Raw genomic sequence first — 25717 nt, forward strand, 5'->3', positions numbered from 1 at the left:
TCAGTTTCTCGAATCTCGAAATCTTTCTTTTTGCCTTGGTTCCTAGCTTGAATTATTTCTTGAGTCTCTTAATCATTCATCTGAGCCTCAAGTACACGGTCAACCAAAATTGGCCTAACCTGAAAATTAGCAAGCAAGGCTTCTACTCGATCTTCCACTCCTAGCTCCACTCCAATGGACCTCAAATCTACTAGAAGAGGAATGTGACAATCATAAATGGCATTAAGTTTGGCTGGAGTCTTCCTACTAAGTGCATCCGTCACTGCATTTGCACGACCAGGATGATACTCAATCGTGCAATCATAGTCACTAAGTAACTCAATCCACCTCCGCTGTCGAAGATTAAGATCTCTCTAAGTAAACAGATACTGGAGACTATGATCTGTGAAGATCTTACATTTCTCACCATAAAGATAATGTCTCCAAATCATCAAGGCAAAGATGATAGCTACTAACTCCAAATCATGTGTAGGGTAATTCTTCTCATGAGGTATCAACTGTCTCGAAGCATAAGCAATTACCCTACCATGTTGCATCAATACACAACCCAAACCATTCAAAGAAGCATCACTATAAACCTCATCATTATCGCTATCATCAGGAAGTGCTAGAATAGGTGCATGAGTGAGATAATACTTAAACTGTTGGAAACTTTGCTCACATTTATTATCCCACTCAAACTTAACATCTTTTCGAGTCAACCTCATCAATGGCAAAGCAATCACTGAAAAATCCTTAACGAACCGTCTATAATAGCCTGCTAAGCCAAGAAAACAACGTACCTCAGTGATGGTTCAAGCTTGCTCCCAATTCTCCACATTTGCTACTTTCTAAGAATCCACTTGAATGCTTTGAGTAGAAATGACATGTCCCAAAAATGCCACTTGATTCAACCAAAATTCACATTTGCTAAACTTAGCATATAGCTGGTGTTCCCTTAAACTGCTCAACACCAACTTCAAATGTCTAGCATGTTCAACCTTAGACTTAGAATATACCAGAATATCGTCAATGAAGACAATAACAAACCTGTCCAAATATGGCTGGAATACTCGATTCATCAAATCCATAAGAGCTACTGGTGCATTAGTTAACTTGAATGGCATCACAAGAAACTCATAATGACCATAGCGAGTCCTGAATGCGGTTTTAGGGACATCTTTATTTTTAATCTTCAACTGGTAGTATCCTGACCTCAAGTCAATCTTAGAAAATACGCAGGCACCTCTGAGTTGATCAAATAAATCGTCTATACGAGGCAATAGATAACGGTTCTTAATGGTTACCCGATTCAATTGCCTGTAATCAATGCACAGCCTCAAAGTTTCGTCTTTCTTCCTCACAAATAAAACTGAAGCTCCCCAAGGTGAAGTACTCGGCTGAATAAAACCTTTATCCACTAACTCTTGCAACTGGACTTTCAATTCCCTTAATTTAGCAGGAGCCATTCTATAAGGAGTTAAGGATATGGGATTCGTACCTGGAAGCAGATCAATAACAAACTCCACCTCTCTATCTGGCGGAAATCCAGGCAAATCCTCAGGGAATACATCTGGAAAATATCTGACCACCCGAACATCCTCCACACTACAAGGAGCATCATCATTCAACACCACATGAGCCAAATATCCCTGACAACCTTTCGACAACAATCTCATTGCTTTCAAGGCTGAAATAATACCATGCCTCACCCCACTAGGCTCTCCTACAAATGTAACTTCAGGTAATCCAAGACAATGAAATGTGACTATCTTCCCATAACAATCTATCTTGGCACGATTATAGTGCAACCAATTAGTGCCCAAAATCACATCAAAATCCATAATATCCAACGGTATAAGATTAGCTGGCATAATAATATCCTCTACTATAACATCCTGGATATACCTGATCCACAAAACATCTATCCCCTTTAGGCATAGAAAATTCTAAATTATATCCTAGAGGTGTAGGATGAGGTTGTGTCACTTGAGCAAATGTATGAGAAATAACAGAATCTGTAGCACCACAATCAATCAATACTCTAGCAAAATGACCAATAATATTTAACGTACCCATAATTAAATCTGGATTATTCTGGGCATCTTGCAGTGACATGTTATGGATACGCCCTTGATTCTGCTATCGTCCACCGCGACCTCTATTGGCATGAATACCACGTCCCTGCCTCTGCTGACCCGACTGCCTCGAAGATCCTGCACTACTAGCAGCAATCTCTCCCTGCTGGGGCTGTCCCCCTTGGTACCACTGAGATCCACCGGCTGAATGTGGCTGATAAGACATAAATCCTCCTTGATACTGAGGATACCCACTCTGATACTGAGGATCCTAAGAGTACTGCTGCTGTCTTGAGGTGTAAATAGTGGCGTCACCCTGATAGTGGTAGGCACCTTCTCGTTCAGTCTAAGAATAACCACCAGATCTTGAAGCTTGCTGGGTCAGTGCAGGTGGTGGGAAAGAAGGATGCTGGGGTCTAAGCTGATTTTGAGGGCATTGGGTAGCCCTATGGCGATTATTACACCTGCGGCATAAGGGAGCGCATAAGGGAGCACCAGATCCATCTGAACCACCAAAATATCTCTGTTTCTGGAACCTCGAACCTCCAGTGAATCTACCACCTCTCATCTGCATATTAGTACTCAATCCTCCGCAAGAAAAGCTAAAACTACCACCATTCCTCTTAAAGTTCTGGGTCTTGCGAGGTCCCTGAAATACTTGCCATTTTCCTTTGTCATCCTGTCTCTAGCCCCCATTCTTTCCTTCCTCATCCTCACTTTCACTAGGCATGTTCTCTGAGGCCTCAATCCTCAGTAGAATCTCATAAAACTCCTGGTAAGAGGCACAGTGAGTCGATGTCGCTATAGAACGCCATTTCTTCTTAGTACCCAAACTGAAACGGCGAAGCATCTATACCGGATTAGCAGCAACCTCCGGATCATATCTCGACAGATCAGTAAACATCCTGTAATACTCATTAGCGGACATCTTTCCTTGCTTTAGATGAGTAAACTCCTGTTTCTTACTATCAATATACGCAGGAGGAACAAACCTTTTTTCAGAAACAACTCCTTAAAAACTCCTCAGTCCACAATCTCTGCTGGGGTCAACTTGTAAGAATCCTGTCTCCACCAGGATGCAAGCTGTTCTCCTAAAAACCAGGTAGTCATCTCAACCCACATATCAGAAGAAAGATTCCCTTGACTCTGCATCATCTGAAAGGTCTTCTCCACATGATTCAGCCATTTTTCTACCCCATCATGACCTTCATTTCCAATGAAGTGAGTTAACTTTAGATTATGAACTGTCTTAAGAGGTGTCATCTGGGAGTATAGAATGTTGTCGGAATGGCAGAAACTATAACTTCCTCTAATTGAGCAATATCAAGGAAACTAGATTCAGCTGATTGATGGGGCTCTCTACGAGGCGGCATAGTTCTGACATAAGACATAACAAGGATTAGAATATTCAAGAATTATACAAGACTGCTAAACCTAGGCTCTGATACCAAACTGACACACCGCAACCGAGATCAAGGCATGCTGGCGTGAGAGTCACGTAGCCATGTGCACAGTGCAGAAGCAATAAAGATAAGAATTATACGAATAATTAAAAACTGAATTACTAGAGTGCACTACTAAACAGAGAGTGATAGGAGTTAGTTACAACAGTAAACACTCATATTCAGAGTATAAAAGTCTAGGTGCAGTCCAGTAGAACAAGTACTAGTTATATAGTACCAGGAATGTCCTACTATTATTTAGATAAGTCAGAATTGCCGACGTCCTTAAGCCACCAACAACGAGCTTACTTAAAACCTGGAGGGGCGCAAAACAGAAAACGTGAGGGGGCAAAAACAAATATTTTATAAAATCATTTTCTTTATCAACATATCTAACCCTTCGCTGTAAAACATGTATAATTTTTCCCAGAATCAGAACATAAGCATATACATAATATATATATATATATATATATATATATGAAATCATATCAATTCAATTCATGCTTCACATAATCATATTCAAATATATGCCATGCCAATATATAACAGAGTAAGCAATTCATGTAAGAATAATTTCATAGAAATATGATATGTTAGCCGGAACCCCTATGGTAGTCTGTACGGCTGAATTCATAGCTCTAAGTCAATTTAGTCGGAGTCACTACAATGACCTATATGGCAATATACTGCACATAAGTTGGAACCACTAAAAAGGTTTGTAGGACAAGATTGGGTGTAATATAGTTATGCTCAATTTTACTCTCTCATAATAGCCGGGCGATAAATCGCTAGTCACTTACGAGTCGGAACCATAATTAAGGTCTGTATGACAAGTCTGTGCACTTAAGTTGGATCCAATATGAGCATATAATGCGGGAGGTGACATAAATAAACAGGCATGTACTTCATATCTCTGGTTAAATCACAATCACCCTAGGTGCAGTTTTATGAGCTCAACATCAATCCATCACATACCACATCATCGATGATTCACATAGCCAAACATAACTTACTTGAACTTACATGTGCCTCCACAGCACCACATTTATATGTATATGTAACCATGAAATGCGTATTCAGAATATAAAAGCATTTGGCATAAAATTTCAAAGCGTACTTTCCTTAAATATGCATTTCTAGGAAATATATCAAGTATATAAATATATACTGAAAACAAAAGCCTACTCACTGGTATGTCGAAGGGTTGTAGCCCCCGAGTCGCCCGTGGATACGCTCGTCCTCGGGATAAGTCTCACCTATATGCGAATTTACTATAAAAACGTTATTTTAAAGCACATAGACAAAACTAGCTAATAACTTCTCATACATTGCTCAATTTTGGTATTTGAATATACCAACGTGACCTACATAACCTCATGAACATCGTGATATTTTTAAAATAATTTTTTTGTGGCTCACGCGCAGGAGCACTGACGGATTCCCTAACTGTCATTAGGGAATATTCCGTTAAAATCTAACAGATTCCATTAAAACTAACTGACGACGTCAACATATTCCGTCCAAACTGACAGAATATGCCGTCATCTTCTCCGGCGAGTCGCCGGTCGTCGGAAAACTAGGTAAAACTTTAAAACGTCTATTCTCGCTCGTTTCTTAACCATTTTTCATGAAATTTGTACCAGAATGAAGCTAGGGACATCCACAATCACGTTATAACAGTTTTAAGACCTAAAAACTGCTACATTTTTCCTAGGGAAAGTTCGATAGTTCGGCTTACCTAGAATAGCTTCGATCTCGGCCTTCCGACGTCCATTTCCTTCGAACGAAGTACCCTGAGACTCGTGAGGACCTCCTTAAGCTTCATGTGAGCTTGAAATTTTCAAAAACACAAGATTTAACGTTTGCATGAACAGTACCCCCAATTGGGTTTATGGTGTCGACGTGAAGACAAAGTTGTCCTTACCTGAAAATGGTCTAGATGTGTTCAGGAGCACGATGGTACCTTCAACGTCCTCGATCTACGAAGTTTGAATGGGTTTGGTGTTTGTCCATACACAATGCCGAGAGGGAGAGAGATAGAGTTTGAGAGATAGAGAGATAGCACGAGAGAGAAGAGAGAGAAAGGGGTATGGATGTGTGTGTGGTCCAAAAATACGCACCAATCAAATTTGTTTAATCCTTTTGTTCTAATTGGGTCCAATTAGTTAGGAATAGAACTAATTGACCCAATTCCTTAACCCAAAACATAAACACACATCCAACGCTTAAGGGTAAATCTATCTTTTCACAACCACGATAAATAATTCTCAGAACGGGCTGTGACAAAAACTCACTTGTGGGACAAAAAATATTCTCCCCTAAAATAGTGGTTCGTCTCATAACACGTGCGGCCATGGGCATCCGTTAGGCAACTAAACCTTTCTTGACGACACCATTGGTGAACGGTCCATCAGGCAAGTCGGTGTTGACCAAAGTAACTCGACGAACATCTATTACCCGACAAAAATCTTTCCTCGGGTAAAACTTAAATTTTTTGTTCAAAATATAAAACCTTAAAAAAAAAAATCTTTTGCCTGATGACTTCTGTGGTCGGGCAAGATTTATTTAATATTAAAAAGTAAATATTTTTAATTTATTTAAAACTAAATTTATTATATTAAAATTATAATATTAAACAAATTTATTTCATTAATAAAAAAAAGGGTTATTATCTCGTGAATCAATATTGAATGAACACAGAGGTTCGCCATAAACATGTTTTCAACCCTCTTTCTTCCACCAAGATTAATGCTAATATCAATGCGGTGGGCATCTATTGAAAAAAAAATTGAAAATAATTTCTATTAATTCCAAACTTCTCCAAATATTTCTTATATTCCATACAAGTATATAATATACACAAAATTTATATTTCCTGGAAAATGTAATATATATAAAACAATATATTTTATACTAATATACAAATAAAAAAAACCAAAACCATACCGCCACGAAGAAATGGGGAGAAAGAAAAAGACAGACCTAATGAAAGAAGTAGTGGTTTTCCCAATGGAATGGTTCATCGGACAACCACTAGGACGTCGTGGAGTAAAGGTTCTACCACTGTTTTTTTAACACGTCATCGTCATCATTTGCCCAACAATCCAAAATTGTAAGCCGACGAAAGTGGTCATGGGGCAAAGGTTACTTAGCCGAGAACTAGGTGTTCGTCCTACAAACATCAATGCATTGCGCGCCATTTTTTTTCTTTCGGCGTCAAAAGCTTGCTCGACGGATAATTTCTTGCCCTACGAATTCTGTCTATCTTGGAAAGGTTTTCAGCAACCTCTAATTGTTGACCGGATTTGCCCTACGAATTGAGGATTTCATCGAGAAAAGGTTGTTTAACCAATGAAACCTTGTTTGACAGGTAAGTTTTCGTAGGACAAGCCCTATTTTATAGTAGTAGATTAAGATGACGTATGTTCTAGTTGAATACAAATGACACATAAATTGGATACACATCATTTATTTCCTTTGTCTTTAAGAGTCAAAAGCGCTTTTATCTTATATAATCGACTAAAAAGAGGTACGTGCAAGTTACATATAATCGATGCGTACATCAATTTTTGACAAGAGCAATATCCACTACCATCACCAAGTACATGTCACACTGCAACATCTAAAGAGAAGGACCTTTTGTTTCTAATTGGATCATACCACTCCTATTATTGCCATCACCACCATGATCGACTTGGGTTTTGGTTTCGAGCAGTGCATTGGCTTCTTTCCACTTATGAAACTTGCCAAACAAGACCTCCATATCTTCTAGGGTTCTACCTTGTGTTTCCGGAAGCATCGTATAGAAGAACACCCATGCAACAGTAGCAATTCCCGCGTAAAAAAAGAAGGCTCCGCCCATCGTGATGGCCTTATACAATGAAATAAACGTCATTGAGAGAACCCCACTCACAACCCTATTCATCGCCACTCCGATACTGCATCCTTGAGCGCGTAGCCTCAACGGAAAGATCTCAGAGCTATAAACCCACGTGATGGGCCCCAACCCGATAGAAAAGAACGCAGCGTACGCTAATACCATGGTCAAGCACAATGCGGTAGTCCACGTCATCTTAGCCCCCTGGTGCCGATCGATGATCGTAAGGCCCACAGCGAGAGATCCGAGGGACAATACCATCCCGGCCACACTGGTTAGAAGCAGCGGACGCCGTCCGATCCGATCAATCAAAAACATGGCGACCAGGATAAAAATGGTCTTGGCCAATCCAACGGCTACAGTGCAGAGTAGCTTGTGGTCGGAGTTGGTTATCCCAGCCTCCTCAAAGATTCTTGGGCTGTACAGAACGACGGCGTCGATACCCGAGGCCTGCTGAAAGAAGTGGATACCGACGGCGCAGATTAAAATGTGACGAACCGCCGGCGTTGGACGGAGGAACAACTCTTTCCAGACATCTTGGCCTTGGCTGCGTTTGACGACCTGAACGACGTCGTCGGTGCAGTACTCGGGGATTCCTGCAGCTTCCTTGATGTCTCCTAACCGAAGCAGGGACTCCTCTTTGGAGTCTGAGGTTTTGTTGAGAACACGTGTCGCGTCCCCGAGCCGTCCTTGCATGACGAGCCAGCGCGGCGACTCCGGCATGGCTAAGACGCCGACGCCGAGAATAACGGAGGGGACTGCGCCGATGCCGAGCATGAGCCGCCACCCTAAGTGAGTTGGAAGCTTCGAGAACGCATAGTTGGACACGTAGCCCAACAGTATCCCTATATTGACAAAGACCTAGTATACATTCACACAAATCAATTAGTAAAAACATAATCAATTCATACTAAAAACAAAATCAATTCATATTTGTATATTCCAAAACTGCTTTTCTTTAACTAATAATGAATTGAAGCTTTTCAAAGTGATTTTTGCATTTTTATTTTATTTTTTATAAATATTTTAATCATCTATTACGTAATTTGATTTTTAAATCTATTCAATTCACATGTTAAAAAAATATGAGTGCACTAGAGAAAAAAAGTGCAAAAAAGTCTTTGTCCAAAGTTATCTTTTTATACCTATCCAACATTTTCTCGTACAAATGTTAACCTTTTTTTTTTTTTTTAAATTTATTTTTTTGGAGGAAAAGAAAAAGAAAATCCTTAAAATCACACAAAAGAATAACTCCGACATATCGAAAATACTTAGTTGTTTGGTATTCTTCTTAAATTCAATTTTTTGTTTTAAAACTAATGACTATTAAGTAATTTAACTACATTCATCATTTTTGAAAATGACAAAATTAAAACCAAGAAGGATACCAAACAGGCCCTTATATCTTTTACGATGATTTTCCTTAAAGTGTTCAAGGTGAATGGTTGTATTAGGTCTCGCCGACATTCTACCTGTGGTTTGGGTTATGAACTTGTGATAAGCTCTAGTTATGGCTGTTTCGCTTCAGGCAAAATAATACAGCTGTTATGGATGCATATAAACCAACCTCTGGGAAAGATGTGAGGAACCCACGAGATGACGCTGGCGAGACCTCGGCGGTATAGACAGGAGCGATCATGAGGGCATACCCGATGCCTATCCCAGCCACAAACCGGCCTACCATTAGAAAGACATAGTTTGTGGCGAATCCCATAAGAAGAGCTCCCGTGAAGAAAATGGCCCCAGCGAGGACTATGGTGTACCGGCGACCAATCCTGTCGGATGTTCTTCCAGCAGCGGCAGAGCCGATGAGGGAATAGACGTTTATAATACCGAGTAGGATCTCAATTTCGACGTCGGAAATTTTAAGGTCCTCTTTTATGTAGATTGCAGCTCCACTCATCACACCAATGTCTGTAGATGAAATAAAACCGACATCAACACATGCAAAACTATATTGTTGCAAAAAATATTGATGACAACAAATTGTTTTTAACAAATTATAATAATTTGAGATGTTCTGTCGCACCCAAGTACTGTATGATAAAAAACCATAAAAAACAAACGAAATGTGATTTGGATTGCAAGATATTTATCCTGTACTCTTTTCAATAAAAAAGTATAAGAGAGGAAAAAGTGAATACTATTATTTTGGAGAGCTAATAACAATACCCAAACAAATTTGAGGAAGCAAAGTATGAAGTTACATACTTACCATAACCTAACAAGATTGAAGTCATGGAAGCCAAAATGGCACAAGCAAAGGCATACTTGTTTCTTTTGGGTTTCTTTGGGGAGTCAAATTCGGAGAGGCCTCTGCTCCCGGGTTGTTGGCTGAGGGCATTATCTTCAGCTCTCCGCCCGGCCATCTTCTCAGAGAAAAGAGATGTGGAGGGGACCAATGTGGTGTCTAATATTCGCAGAAGTGTAATTTAGAGAGAGAGAGAGAAAGAGAGAGAGAGTGAAAGAGAAACTTAATCATGTGGGTATCAGATGTTTTATGAGAACTTGAGGTGGTAAGGGCTTAAATAGATGAATTACAATTTTCTTCTCTTCTCTTTTCATCTCCTCCCCTCATGTTCTATTATTTTATTTTTATCTTATTATAAAAAGTTAATATAAAATGTTTACTGTGACTGTTTAGATAAAAAAGGAGGAAAGGTAAGGAAAAAAAAAGAATAGAGAGAATTCTACTCCCATCACTTTCATAGCATAAACAGAAACGTGAGTCACTACTCCTCTCTCTCTTCATCAGTTCTTCCATCCCTGTAACAAATCCGTACAACATAATGACAAAAAAGATAAAATATAGTAACACTGTTTCTTTCCTTATCTTTTTCTACGTGGGGCGATGAACGACCGACCCTTTCTTTGAAGATAACGTACTCATTTTGAATAAGAGAACGTGTGTACATTACCACAGCTGGTTAGAATTTCTCTATTCCACATCGTCAAAAAATTTGAGAACAAGTTCTTTAAATAGAATTATCTCTTTCTAATCATTACCGAAACTTTTTGTATTAAAACTTCATACCTAACAGATTGAGCAGGTAGCCAAGTAAAGATAATATCAGTGTTGTTGAAATGGGCTCATGATCCATCTACCTGAAATTTAAGACAACCTCAATTATTTTTTTATTTCTATTCAAAAAGAAAAATATACTCATTCATGCAATGAAATAAATATAAATGCAAGTTTTGTAATGTGAACTCTTAATTACGTAGAACATCAAAATAAATGGTATAAAGAATTAAATCAATAACTAAGATAAGAGATTCATTATCACTTGAAGTCACTTTAATCATATCTCAAGCCCTCAAATTAGTAGAGATTCCACCTTTAATATGTGTGCAACAAATCACATCGGATCATTACAATTTTTAAGTCATACATGTACAACTCAAATAACGAATGAGCTTTTACGATACAACACATACTGTTAAATTTATTACACTTTAGTATAGATGAATTCCAACGACTTCTACATGCACAAAGAGATGCCATTTAAAAGCTTTTGCAATTTACAATCAAAATATCCACAGAAAGAAGAATAATATTTTTCCATCTCCTCTTTGCTGACAATGACGAGGAGGCTTGTCACATACTCATTGGTAATCTCACTCATCTCAACCCCTCTCAGATTTTTGGTGGTCTCAATAGGTGTCCTCAAAACAACCAGGAAACTCGATTGCTCACTCTCATGGTGTCTCTCTCACTCGGTATACCTCAAGATATTATACAATTACAAAACATGGAACCCTAAAACATGAAGAAAATTGAATGTTCTGATAGTAAATTTCGTTTTGGGACATTTCCCGCACATAGGAAAATTAGCACACAACTTTAGAGAACCCGGTAACACCTTTTGGTGACCAGTGACCCGAGACAGATAGCACTAATTCATTCACATTTATCAATTTATAATGGCATATGAAGAAGGTGAAAAGAATAATACTTCAGTCAAACAAAAGAAGTGGGAAAAAGAATAATGGCTTATCTTACCTAGCAGCATCTGCTTGCCCGAGATTTTATTAGGAACATGTGATTAGATCAATATATTTGCATATTCCATCAACTTGATTATAATTCATAATTGTTGCGAGTTATATATTAGTTAGAGTGTAAATAGTATTTTATTGTCCCACATTGGTGAAGTACATATGTAATACCAATTGTAACTTCTATATATACTCCACTTTGGAGATTAATGAATATATAAGAAATTCCCAAATATTGTCATATATATTTTTGGCATTTACCATGTTTAGTTTAATATTGGTATTTACCATGTTTAGTTCAATATGGCATCAAAGCAGTTCGCTCTTAGTGACCTGTGTGCTTTAATTTTGTGCCCACATTTTTTGTGATTTCCTTCTTAAAAAAAAAAAAAAAATGTGAATAGTGGCGCGCTACAGTACAGTGCGTAAACAGTAGTCTACTTTGTGAACAATGGTCCTCTATAGTGCCGTAAACCGTGATTGCTACAGTGCCGTGAACAGTGCTTTGCTACAGTCTCTGGTAAATTGTTTTCATTCCGCTACGTATCTTTTGTGCCTTTATTGTTTGTGATTTTTGTTCAATGGCTCAATATAATCATAGTGTTGTTATGCATCTTGGTGGAACAAATAAATGGATAATAGATACTAGGGCCACTGATCATGTGACTAGTGACCCTAGAGTGTTTGATGAATTTTGTGACTATGTTCGTGATCCGTATGTTACTAGTGCAAATGGAGCACATTCCCCTGTGAAGGGTGAATGCACTATCTCTCTTACTCCAACCTTATCATTGGTCTGTGCTTTACTTGTTCCTGATCTTAAGTGCAATCTTTCGTCGGTAGGAAAACTTCTTGATACCTTATATTGTTTTGCTCACTTCTACCCTACGTATTGTTATTTTCAAGATATTCAAACTCAAAAGATAATTGGTCATGGTAAAAGAATAGGGGGTTTGTACATCTTGACTATGGAGGATACTGTTATTTCTGGTTCAAATAATCATCAAGTTTTAAGTGCTAAAGTGGATGACAGACATCAAATTTGGTTGTGGCATCGACGATTAGGACATCCATCATTCAATTATATGAAACATCTATTTCCTTCTTTGTTTCGCACTTGTGGTGATTCAGAGTTGAAGTGTGAAACATGTGTCATGGCTAAAAGTCATCGTGCTTCATTTCCTGTAAGTGATTCTAAAGCTACTTTGCCATTTGATTTGATACATTCTAATGTGTAAGGTCCAGCGAAAGTTATTTCTAATGATTCCGTTGGTTTGTTACTTTTATTGATGATTGTACTCGGTTAACTTGGGTGTTCTTGATGAAGAATAAGAGTGATGTTCCGTTACTTCTTCAAGAATTTTGTACAATGGTGTCTACTCAGTTTCAGACCAAAGTTAAGGTCTTCAGGTCTGATAACGAGGGAGAATATGTGAATCACACTTTGGCATGTTTTTTTTGTGATCATGGTATTATTCACCAGACGACTACTCCGTTTACACCCCAACAAAATGGTGTGTCAGAACGGAAGAATCGTCAAATAATGGAAGTTGCTCGCTCCTTGATGTTGGATAAATGTGTTCCTAATCATTTGTGAGGTCATGCTGTTTTGGCTGCTGTGTATTTGATCAATCGTGTTCCAAGTAGGGTTCTTGATTTTCAAACACTGTTCGATGTGCTACAACAACATGTTTCTCTTGTTTCTGTATCAAAGCTTCCTCCGAAAGTGTTTGGGTGTATTGCGTATGTGCATGTCTACTCTCATCAGCGGAGTAAACTTGATGCATGTGCTCTCCTGTGTGTCTTTATTAGATATGCTAACAATCAGAAAGGCTATATGTGTTATCATCCTCCGACTAAAAAAACTTATATTACCATGGATGTCACCTTCCATAAGGAAGTTTCGTATTTTGTGAAGCCCTCTTTCGACTCTCCACTTCAGGGGGAGAGGGGGAGTGAAGTGCAGATTCGAATAGATGGTATGGATGATGTGTTACAGGCAGAGTTGGTGATATGATATTAACTAGCACTCAAATTAACCCTCTTTTTATCAATTGTAGTAAGTATGTAAGTAGGGATCGTTCTAGGCCGGGGATTAGGAGGGATTGCTAAATCACTTGAAAACTGACTCAAAAACGTAAAAACAAAGTTTAAAACACTAAACTAGACTCAAAGAATGTAAAACTATAACTTAAAACACCAAAACAAACCAAAAGACTCAAAATAACACAAAAACACTCAAAACTGCCTTAAAACCACTTTCTGGGCAGTTTTGAACTCTAAACAAGATTTTGACGAAAATAGGTTTTAACTTGACTCAAAACACTTAAAAACACAAACTAACACACTCTCTAACTAATTTGACACTTGAAAACAAAGGGGGATTTGGTTTTTACGAAATTGAAAACAAAACATAAACTTGTAAATCAAAACAGATTTTAAAACGAATTTGATTGAATTGAATGGATAGAAAGCTAGCTAAGGGGTTCATCTCCACACATGTTATACTTGCATTCAAAACGATTTCCAATTGCTTTTCAATAACCCATGAATTCTCAACGCCCCAAGTTAATTAGGTCCGCTTAAATTAACCTTCAGATTTTCCTAACGTTATTGAATTGGATGATTGCATACGACAACCCAAAGCATTCCCCACAAGTCCCCTACATGATTGCATAATAGAGATACAAGCAAGAATCATTCAGTTCTATGAAAACCATAAGCATTGACGAAGCACTTGTTACTATGATTGCATGAAACTTATGCCAAGAATTTACTTAACGCGATTGAGATCATCAACCTTTACTACTTATGAATATAAGTCCATAACGATTAGGTGAAATTTCCTTATATCCTAGCATCAAATTCATTTATGCAAATTAAGTGTCGACCCTCAACCAACATACACAAATCAGTTTTAATTCTTGTAGATAAGTAAATTGAATTCACAACTTATGAAACGCAATTAGAAGTAATCAAATCATATAGCAAGCATAAACATGGTTTCGAATCCCCCCCCCAGCCAAGGGGGGGTTTAGTTCCTCATACTCGCAAAGCAAAGATACATAAATTTAGAAATTAAAATCCAAAGAAAGAAAACACCTAGAACGCTCCAACTTGGCAGCAAGCGCATCCAAGAATTCTCCTTCCTCCTTGCTACGGCAGAGAACTTTAGAACAGGTTTTGGGTGGTATTTATGGTGTAGAATGGATGGGGAATGGTATGGAAAGGTGTAGGGTTGATGGGTGGTGCGGCTAGGGATGATTTTGGGCAGAAAATATGGAATATGGTGGTGGAAAGGTGCGGAAAAGAGAGCTTCTTTGTTTCTGACGTGAATGATGTATATGGGAGGTGATATCTCCGGCCAAAAGGGTTTAATGAGTATATATAGGCACTTCAAAACCCTAGCAATCAGATTAGGGTTTCTAGAAGCCCAAATCCACCAGAAATTAGGTTAAAACAATCAGATTTTTAGTGGAAATAAGGCCTAAGGTGCGGCTAGGTTTAGGGTTTAGAGATGGGCCTTCTAGAATGCCTTGCAAGGCAAGGAAATCAGATATTCTAGAGGCCTAGGTGCGGCTAGGGTTAGGGTCCACAAGGAATTAGGGTTTAGGTCATCTAAAATCCCAAAGCCAAGAATAGAAACTCTCGAAAATGGAAACCTCCAAGAATAGAAACTTTCAACTTTAGAAACTTTGGTTTCCAAATCTGAATTCTTTGTTCTTCACTTTCATTTCTTCATTTCTTAAGCTCCTTTGACCTTCAAACTCGTCCATTCCTTGTGCTCCATTAGCATACACTCCATTCCAGCTCAATTTTGCTCTAAAATGCTCCATTTTGCACTTCTTTGCATACTTCGTCTCTAAACCTGAAATTGCACGAAAATGACTTTAAACACTAAAATAACTAAAGAAAAACAACATAAATGCTTAAGAACAAGCCAACTAAGTCGCATAAATATGCTCCTATCAAATTCCCCCACACTTAGCTTTTGCTAGTCCTCGAGCAAAACAAAGAAACAAAACAAAACAAAAACACAATCTAAACCTTCCAACATTTGCCTCAGGGATTTCCAATGCACATGACATGTTAAAAATCATCACTCCCATAGATTTTAGTCATCTTCACACTTAAGCACATACTTAATCATAGTCACCATGTACTAGTTCACATTTAACCAATTAAAACATGATTTTGAATGTAGTAACATGCCTTAGAGAATGTGCTCAATTCCTTACTAGATATGCACTCAATTTTCACTCAGATTTTCTGACTACACACCCTATACTAGTTATATGTGAGAAGATTGATGTAAATATGAAAACGAATGCTCACATATATGTATAACAAAGAAAGCACTTTTCGGAGTTAATAAGCATGTTTAGATATAATCTCATGAATGGAATGCTACTACTTAGATGCGAGAACCAGTGACACCATATGCTCATACCAATTTTAAACTCCACAAATTGAAACACATAACACTCAAGATTAAAGTCAAGGGTTGTAACGGGGCTAGGGGAGTTGGCTAACAACGAAAGGATAGGGAAAACAAACGTTCTTTAAGCAATAGTAAGCAAAACGATGAAATCGTACTCAGAATTCCCATTAGCCTGCAGAAATTAACTTTTAAACACAAAGGGAAGATTCAACAACAATTAGGGCCGAATTCACTGTTTTGGACCCTTCCTTCAACAAACAACACTTAAGAACTCTTTTTCACATCTTTTCAATTCCTTTTCATTCTTTTCACAACTTTTTCGTTCTTTTTTTTTTCTTTTTATTTCCCACGAAATTTTTCTTTTTCGTGCCTCATTCAAGACTTTGGCACACCCACAACAAAACTCACTTCCCCCACACTTGTTTTCTGCCAACAATGACCAAAAGGAATTCATTTTGAGTCATTCATTACTATGCTTCAAGAACGAAGGTATGGATGGTCCTAATCTAGGCTAGGTGAGGATAATGTGGGTTAACGAAGAAAACAAGGCTCAACGGGGTTAAAACCTACAAAAACGACTGCATGGAATGAAGGCTTTTTGGCTATGGTGGTAACTACTAACTTCATCTTGAATATGTGTTATGTAATTCAATAACATGTTTTGAATGAAATTGGCATGAGTTCTAGCATTTGGAACTAAATGATGAAACGCCTTCTAAGTAATAACCAAGCAAAGAATAATGAGATCATGCAACGACTTTAGAAAACAACAATGCACAGATTTTAACTCTCCAAATAAACGTTTAGGCTCAAGTCTCACAAGGTTGTAGCGTTTGTTTGAGTTCCTTCCTTCAAGCATGTTACAAAAACTAATTTTTTTTTCTTTATGATTACATGTGAATTCATAAGTTATAACCACAACCAAGCATAAACCAAAGAGTAAATCAAACTTTTATCCATGTTTATAACTCGCTTTAACAATCATGCAATTACAAACCGAATCCTCATCATTGTGTTGGAAGGTACCCTAAGACACAAACAAACACACAAAAACAACTCTTTTTGGGTTTTTAAAACAATTTTTTCAAATTTTTATGGGATTTTCGGATTTTTGAATCAAAACACACTAAAACAGCTTAAAAACACTTAAAAACACTTAAAAACAGCAAGGAACAACATTTAGAAGTTATGAGTGATAAACCCTACGAATTTGCATCAAAACACTTTGGTTACCCCCCCACACTTAAATCAAACATTGTCCTCAATGTTTCAAGCATAGATGCACACAAATAACAAACAAACAAACCAAACAACATCTAAACAACCTAATATGGCAGAAACGAAATAGCAACAAAGAGAAGGGTTTAGGAACGCAAATCTAGAATTGGAGTGCTTTCTCGGTCTTCCTTTGTTGAATGCATGGGTTGCCTCCCAAGTAGCGCTTTCTTTAACGTCTTGCAGCCGGACGATGCTCCATTGAAGGTTTATGGAACCCCACGGCATGGAGGGGTTTTTCCACAACCTGTCCTACGAAATACTTCATTCTTTGGGTCCTTGAATGGGATGGGATAATGATCCTTTCTTATTGTCATGTTTTGCGTCTCTAAATCAACACGAACTCTCCCACCACGTTGTCTTCGATTAGGTACCTGCACCATACAAGGTAACAACCTATTAGTTGAAATGGGAATCGAATTTGGAATAGGTGGCTTACCTTTGTACGGCAAAGAAGTGGTAGCACTATGGACATATGCACAAGGGGTGCACTCGGCCAGATTTGGTGATTTCAAGGTTGGGGCCGTGTACTCTTTGTTGTTCACTCCAATTCCTTCCTCGATGGTGGGTTGTGGTACATTCTTGTTGACTAGTGTTGAACATTCCTGCCCTATATTTTCAATTACATTAATAGCACAACAAGAACGAACATCATTAGTATTCTCAACCGATTCAGAAATCTTAAAGTTAATCATATCACCACCAAAGGCCATAGTTACTGCTCCCTTGGCCACGTCAATCTTGGTTTGAGCCGTTTTCATGAATGGTCGTCCAAGTAAGAGTGGTGATGGTGGAGAGTGGGTTGAGTCCTCCATATCAAGCACATAGAAATCTGCAGGAAAAATCAAATGGTCTACCTGCACCAAAACATCTTCCAACACTCCTTTGGGATATGCATTAGATCGATCGGCTAATTGAATAATAACACCATCATTTTTAAGCTTTCCTAGATTCATAGATGCATAAACAGAATATGGCATGACATTTATAGATGCACCTAAATCTAACATAGCATGATCAAACCTCGTATTGCCAATAACACAAGGGATAGTGAAACTACCTGGATCTTTGCATTTAGGTGGTAACTTTCTTTGCAACAATGCAGATACATTCTCACTTACGTGTACCACCTCCTTCTCCCGTATCCGTTTCCTTGTTGTACAAAGCTTCTTAAAAAACTTGGCATACTTCGGGATTTGCTTTATAGCATCAAGGAGTGGGATATTGACATGCACTTTCCTAAACGTCTCGAGAACGTCTTTCTCCTCTTCTTCGTTCTTGGCTTGCAAAAATCTGCTAGGAAACGGTACATTCGGAGGAATGACATTAGAATTAACTTGAATTGGACCTTCCTTACCTATGGTGGCCGAATTGGAATGCTTGGGTGGTTGCAGCATTGTTGGTTCCACCTTGGCCGTGAGTGGCCTTTGCTCCTCCTCTTCAATTCTCAACTTTTCCTCCTCGTTGGAACGTGACTTGGATGGTTTGAGGTCAGATCCGACTTGCTTTCCACTTCGCAAATGCATAGCTTTTGCAGATTCGAATCCACCTTTCGGATTGACCACCATTGAGCTAGGCAACCTTCCTTGCTCACGAAATTGCCCTATGAACTCGGCAATTTGTCCCACTTGCTTCTCCAAGTTGTCCACCCTCTTGTCTTGGATTTGCCTCTCTTTGGCTTGATTTTGGACTTCCTGCGTCAAGGTAATAAGTAATTGAAAAATCTTATCATTATCACTTGAATTACCTGCATTGCTTTAGGCAGGTTGTGCTTAGGCTTGTGGTGGTGCCAACGGCTTTTGATAGAAACCCTGGGGTTGTTGCCTAAATCCGCTTTGTTGTTGGCCTTGTTGGGGGTCTCGCCAGTTGAAATTCGGATGATCACGCCAACCGAGATTGTAAGTATTGGAAAACGGATCACCTTGTGATTGGTATTGGTTGCCATATCCCACGGCATTGAGTGTCTCCCACCCTCCATTCTCGATCAATTGTGGGCACTTGTCCGTATTGTGGTTTTGCATGGAGCATATGCCATAAGAAGCTACGGGTTTGACTTTTGGACCTTCCACCACCTGAGAAAGCAACGTAGTAAGGTTAGCCATTTGATTTTGAAGTTCGGTTATGGCACTTACCTCATTGACTTGATGTTGCCGTGGCATGCTCCTTTGTCCAACACCTTCGTATTGTTGAGCGTTCAACGCTCGATTAGCAATCAACATCTTTGCAGCCGTAGGGGTCTTGTCCACCAATGCTCCTCCCGCTGAGGCATCTAGCATTTGACGTTCAATTGGTAGAAGTCCCTCGTAGAAGTATTGTAGAAGTAGTTCCTCCTTCATTTGATGCTGTGGACATGAAGCAACAAGAGATTTAAAACGTTCATAATAAGTAGGAAAGGATTCACCTTCATCTTGTTGAATGCCACTTATCCTTTTACGTAGGAGGATGACTCGAGAAGTTGGGAAAAACTTCTCCAAGAAAGCTCGTTTCATGCTCTCCCATGATGTGACAGTTCCGGGAGCCAATTCGTACAACCAATCTTTCGCCTTCTCTAGGAGAGAAAAGGGGAAGGCCTTCATCTTCAAGATGCTCTCATCCACGTTCACCGGAGTCATGCTTGAGCATACGACTTCAAACTCCTTCAAGTGCTTGTTCGGATCTTCCATGGACAGCCCATGGTACTTCGGAATGTGATGTAACAAACTTGACTTCAATTCGAACTCGGCAGTTTTGTCCGGAGCCGCCCTAGGGTATGGATACATAGAGGTGCGGCATTATCCAATCCCGAAGCGGAAAGCTCCTTGATCGTTCGGTTGTCCACTGCCATGTCTTCCACTTCCTCTTCAAATTCAGAAACGGACTCGGAACTTGCACTTGATTCACTAGGTTCCGGGTTCTTCCTCTTTCGTCTCAACTCACGCTCAAAATCGTCGTCAAAGTCTAAAATATGTTCGTGAACCGGATTAGAACTCCGAGTCATAAACAAGTACCTAAAACAAGAAACAAAATAACATAAGAATCTGATATAATAAGAAAAACGAAAATAACAATCCAAGGGATTAGCAAAGTTGCTAATCCTCGGCAACGGCGCCAAAATTTGATATGATATTAACTAGCACTCAAATTAACCCTCTTTTTATCAATTGTAGTAAGTATGTAAGTAGGGATCGTTCTAGGCCGGGGATTAGGAGGGATTGCTAAATCACTTGAAAACTGACTCAAAAACGTAAAAACAAAGTTTAAAACACTAAACTAGACTCAAAGAATGTAAAACTATAACTTAAAACACCAAAACAAACCAAAAGACTCAAAATAACACAAAAACACTCAAAACTGCCTTAAAACCACTTTCTGGGCAGTTTTGAACTCTAAACAAGATTTTGACGAAAATAGGTTTTAACTTGACTCAAAACACTTAAAAACACAAACTAACACACTCTCTAACTAATTTGACACTTGAAAACAAAGGGGGATTTGGTTTTTACGAAATTGAAAACAAAACATAAACTTGTAAATCAAAACAGATTTTAAAACGAATTTGATTGAATTGAATGGATAGAAAGCTAGCTAAGGGGTTCATCTCCACACATGTTATACTTGCATTCAAAACGATTTCCAATTGCTTTTCAATAACCCATGAATTCTCAACGCCCCAAGTTAATTAGGTCCGCTTAAATTAACCTTCAGATTTTCCTAACGTTATTGAATTGGATGATTGCATACGACAACCCAAAGCATTCCCCACAAGTCCCCTACATGATTGCATAATAGAGATACAAGCAAGAATCATTCAGTTCTATGAAAACCATAAGCATTGACGAAGCACTTGTTACTATGATTGCATGAAACTTATGCCAAGAATTTACTTAACGCGATTGAGATCATCAACCTTTACTACTTATGAATATAAGTCCATAACGATTAGGTGAAATTTCCTTATATCCTAGCATCAAATTCATTTATGCAAATTAAGTGTCGACCCTCAACCAACATACACAAATCAGTTTTAATTCTTGTAGATAAGTAAATTGAATTCACAACTTATGAAACGCAATTAGAAGTAATCAAATCATATAGCAAGCATAAACATGGTTTCGAATCCCCCCCCCCTAGCCAAGGGGGGGTTTAGTTCCTCATACTCGCAAAGCAAAGATACATAAATTTAGAAATTAAAATCCAAAGAAAGAAAACACCTAGAACGCTCCAACTTGGCAGCAAGCGCATCCAAGAATTCTCCTTCCTCCTTGCTACGGCAGAGAACTTTAGAACAGGTTTTGGGTGGTATTTATGGTGTAGAATGGATGGGGAATGGTATGGAAAGGTGTAGGGTTGATGGGTGGTGCGGCTAGGGATGATTTTGGGCAGAAAATATGGAATATGGTGGTGGAAAGGTGCGGAAAAGAGAGCTTCTTTGTTTCTGACGTGAATGATGTATATGGGAGGTGATATCTCCGGCCAAAAGGGTTTAATGAGTATATATAGGCACTTCAAAACCCTAGCAATCAGATTAGGGTTTCTAGAAGCCCAAATCCACCAGAAATTAGGTTAAAACAATCAGATTTTTAGTGGAAATAAGGCCTAAGGTGCGGCTAGGTTTAGGGTTTAGAGATGGGCCTTCTAGAATGCCTTGCAAGGCAAGGAAATCAGATATTCTAGAGGCCTAGGTGCGGCTAGGGTTAGGGTCCACAAGGAATTAGGGTTTAGGTCATCTAAAAGCCCAAAGCCAAGAATAGAAACTCTCGAAAATGGAAACCTCTAAGAATAGAAACTTCCAACTTTAGAAACTTTGGTTTCCAAATCTGAATTCTTTGTTCTTCACTTTCATTTCTTCATTTCTTAAGCTCCTTTGACCTTCAAACTCGTCCATTCCTTGTGCTCCATTAGCATACACTCCATTCCAGCTCAATTTTGCTCTAAAATGCTCCATTTTGCACTTCTTTGCATACTTCGTCTCTAAACCTGAAATTGCACGAAAATGACTTTAAACACTAAAATAACTAAAGAAAAACAACATAAATGCTTAAGAACAAGCCAACTAAGTCGCATAAATATGCTCCTATCAGTTGGGAACAGAACCTATTATGTTGCGTGATACTGATCAGTCGACTACAGATATTGATCGGTCACCTGTTATTCCCGGAACTATTTCTATTGACGATGGATCAGATGTGCCCAGCGAGTTGCGTGTTAGTATGTCTGACGAATTGCTTTCTAATGATCGGTTGCCTGCTGCTGATATGTCTATCGAGTTGCCTGATGATGGTTCGTCCAGTGATGATTCTTCTAACAGTTTGGTACAAGATGGTGGCATACATGAGGTAAATTCTGACGATTCTTCTACTTATCAGTTGTCTTCACGAGCTAATCATGGAAATTCTAACTCCCATTGCATAATGGATTGTACATTGTCTAGGGTTGAGACTGAAGAAAACAACGGAGTTGAATATAAGGACAATTAAATAGTTTAATTATTTATTTATAGATTAATAAATAAGTTAATTAATCAAATTATACGTTTGTTTTAGACCTCGGATTAGTTTTGAATGAGTATTGAATAGTCAAGCCTAATGACTTAAGTTGTGTGACAACTTAAATCATAAAAGGGCACAAAGCCCACTAATTTCACATGGCTGGGCATAGAGGCCGGGGTTTTAGACTTAATTTCATTTGTGCCACTCAATTGTGAGTCTCTATATAATGAAATTATAGCACCAACTTCATTAGTGGTTTCATGAGGGAATTGGAGAGAACAAAAACTCTCCTTTTATCTATAGGAGGCCGGCCGCATGGCGCTGCCCCCCGGAGGGGGGGGTGTTTCACTAGCATCAAACTCCAAGAAATCCATGGAGCAAAGAGGTAAGGAATGAAGTTTAGATTCTTAGTGCATACAAGCATGATTTTGCTTTTCAATTGTTAAATGGATGCATTAATGTTACTCAAATAAAGTAACATAGTCAATTTTTTCCTTCACTCCCATTGGAAGAGACATAAGATGAAAATATTCACAATCTTAAATACACTTTTATCTTAATAGATTTTATTGAAACCGGTTTGTATGGATGGGTTGCATGTATGAGTTGTCATCCTCACTTTAGCTAAGTCATAGGCTAAAGTCACTTTCCATAGCTTGTCATTCACCTTACATCAACCTTTCCATAGCTTATGTCATTCACCTTACATCAACCTCACTTTCCATAGCTTGTCATTCACCTTACATCAACATTTCCATAGCTTGTCATTCACCTTACATCAACCTTTCTTAGTTGCTTGTAAAAGCTTCTTTACTTGTAATTTGGTTTTTGCTTTTCCACTTGTTAGGGCAGATTTTAGGGATTGTGTTTGAATAGTTATCATATAATATATTGTAGCTTTCTTTTGGCTCTCTATAAGAGTTGCCTTCACTCTCTTGTAACATTCATAATGAAATATACAACAAATATTGAAACCAAAACTCAACATGGTATCAGAGCAGGAACCATAGGGTCCGGACTCTATTCTTTTTTTTACTTCTTCATTTGCTCATCATCGATAGAGATGGCAGAAGAAAATGTGTCTAGTGCCGACAGTGCCTTATCCTCCTCCCCAAACTTAACCCAAAGGGTTGAGAACAATCCAAATCAACGACTCTGCTCGGTGCTACTGAATAAGTTCAACTACCTTCCTTGGTCAAGAGCTGTGTCACTTGCTCTATGAGGAAGATCGAAGCTAGGGTTTATCAATCGAAGCTCTGAGCCCCTAGAATCCACTTCACCAACTTACGATGCATGGCATACTACTGATCAGCTGGTCATTTCCGGGTTACTTAACTCCATGGAGCCAAAACTGTCTGAGCTTTTCAGCTACTTAGAGTCTTCCTTTCTCCTATGGGAATCTTTCAAAGACATGTATGGCAGCCAAAACAACTCAGTTCACATCTTTCAACTGAAGAAGAGTGTGGCTAGTTTAAAGCAAGGTGATCACTCATTTGTTCAACACCTTGGAAGTATGAAATCCATGTGGAATGAACTCGATATGTATCGTCCACACACGACTGATTCCGCTGTGCTACTGAAGAGGGCTGATGAAGATAAGGTTTTTCAACTCTTAGCAAGCTTGGGAGCGGAGTATGAAGACCTGTGTAGTCACTTGTTAATGACTCAAGAGCTGCCCTCCTTTACCACTGTGTGTCATGCAGTCCAGAGAGAAGAAACTCGACGAAGAATGATGAACGTTGAGCCCAAATCCAACTCTAAAGCTAGGTCTTTCATGACAAATCACAAAGCAACTGGTGATAGGGTGCTTGGCAAGAAAGCAGACTAGAAATGTTCTTATTGCAACATGAAGGGACATTTGAGAGAAAAATGTTGGATTCTTCATCCGGAGTTAAAGCCTATGTTTGATAGGGAATGCAGGATGATCAAAGATAGGAAGAGTGGAGTCACTCCAAAAGCATTTCATTCAGCTTGTTCCTCAACTGATGAGATGGCCAATTTCTCAACAAATCATGTGTCCTTGATCAACGAGTTTGCTGCTTTTCTTCAAAAGAAGCAAGGAAGCACTGAACCTGATGAAATGACACTTGAAAACCCTACTACAATGCTAGGGAAATTTGTTGGATTCTTGGCTGACTCGGAGAACACATCGAAAGGCAATATTCCAGGTATTATCAGTGCCATTTCCACTGCTCTTAATGCAAATGTTACACATGATTTTTGGATTATTGACTCTGGTGCCACTGATCATATAACTAATAAACCCTTTAGTTTCCACGATTTTCAAAGAACTATTGATCCAATTCATGTATCTGTCGCAAATGGGAAAGGGGAACCTATTCTAGGGAAATGAAATATTAGATTGCTAAGTGAGCATACTGATTCCACTGCTCTCTATGTACCTTCTTTTCCTTTTCATCTCTTGTCAATAGGAAAAATCACAAAAACCTTAGACTGTCTTGCCATATTTTCCCCTCATAATGTTGCGTTTCAAGACCGAGTTACTCAGAAGAAGATTGGTGAAGGGTTATTCTTGAATGGATTCTACTATCTCTCAAAGGAGTCCAATTTTGTCAAAAAGCTCAGTGTCAACTTAAGTCAAGTTCAGGAACACCAACTCTGGCATCAACGCCTTGCCCATCCCTCAGAACATGTGATGAACAAGTTGTTTCCTTTTTTTTTTTTGTAAAAATACACTGGAGTGTGAAACTTGTCAAATGTCAAAAGCCACTAGACTTCCTTTTGTTTCCTTTAATTTTAGAACTAGTAAACTTTTTGAGCTTGTTCACTTTGATATTTGGGGTTCTTCTCATGTAGAATCCTTTGATAGGTATAGATATTATTGTAGACATCGAAATTTCGGTAAATAAATGTTGACCGATAAATCAAAGTTTCAACGCTCATGTATTACATAAATTTTACATGTAGCGTGTATCTAAACAAAAAATCGAAATAAGTTGGAAAAGTCATCAAACAGGACACGTGTCAACACCTGGTAGAAACGACTTATTTCATCTGGAATATTATATTCAAAATTAGGCCTTGGAAAATTCAATATTATATTCATTCATTTGGGGGAGGAATTCATATTACACCTTGAAGCTCTGAAGCTCTGAAACTCCGAAGCTCTCAAGCAAATCCCAAAAGATCAAGAA

The 25717-nt window shown here is 38.6% G+C and overlaps 1 protein-coding gene across 1 annotated transcript; it reads right to left on the reverse strand.

Annotated features, from left to right (window-relative positions):
* Window positions 1-6955: 6955 nt before the first annotated feature.
* Window positions 6956-9901, reverse strand: LOC126624126 (putative polyol transporter 1). The gene is made up of 3 exons (XM_050293145.1): window positions 9595-9901; window positions 8947-9293; window positions 6956-8240 (listed from the first exon to the last, which is right to left on the reverse strand). The coding sequence occupies exons 1-3, from the start codon at window positions 9746-9748 to the stop codon at window positions 7125-7127; spliced, it is 1617 nt and encodes a 538-aa protein (XP_050149102.1). The 5' UTR covers window positions 9749-9901; the 3' UTR covers window positions 6956-7124.
* Window positions 9902-25717: the final 15816 nt, after the last annotated feature.

Source organism: Malus sylvestris, chromosome 5 (genome assembly GCF_916048215.2).
Source record: "Malus sylvestris chromosome 5, drMalSylv7.2, whole genome shotgun sequence".
Classification (NCBI taxonomy): domain Eukaryota; kingdom Viridiplantae; phylum Streptophyta; class Magnoliopsida; order Rosales; family Rosaceae; genus Malus; species Malus sylvestris.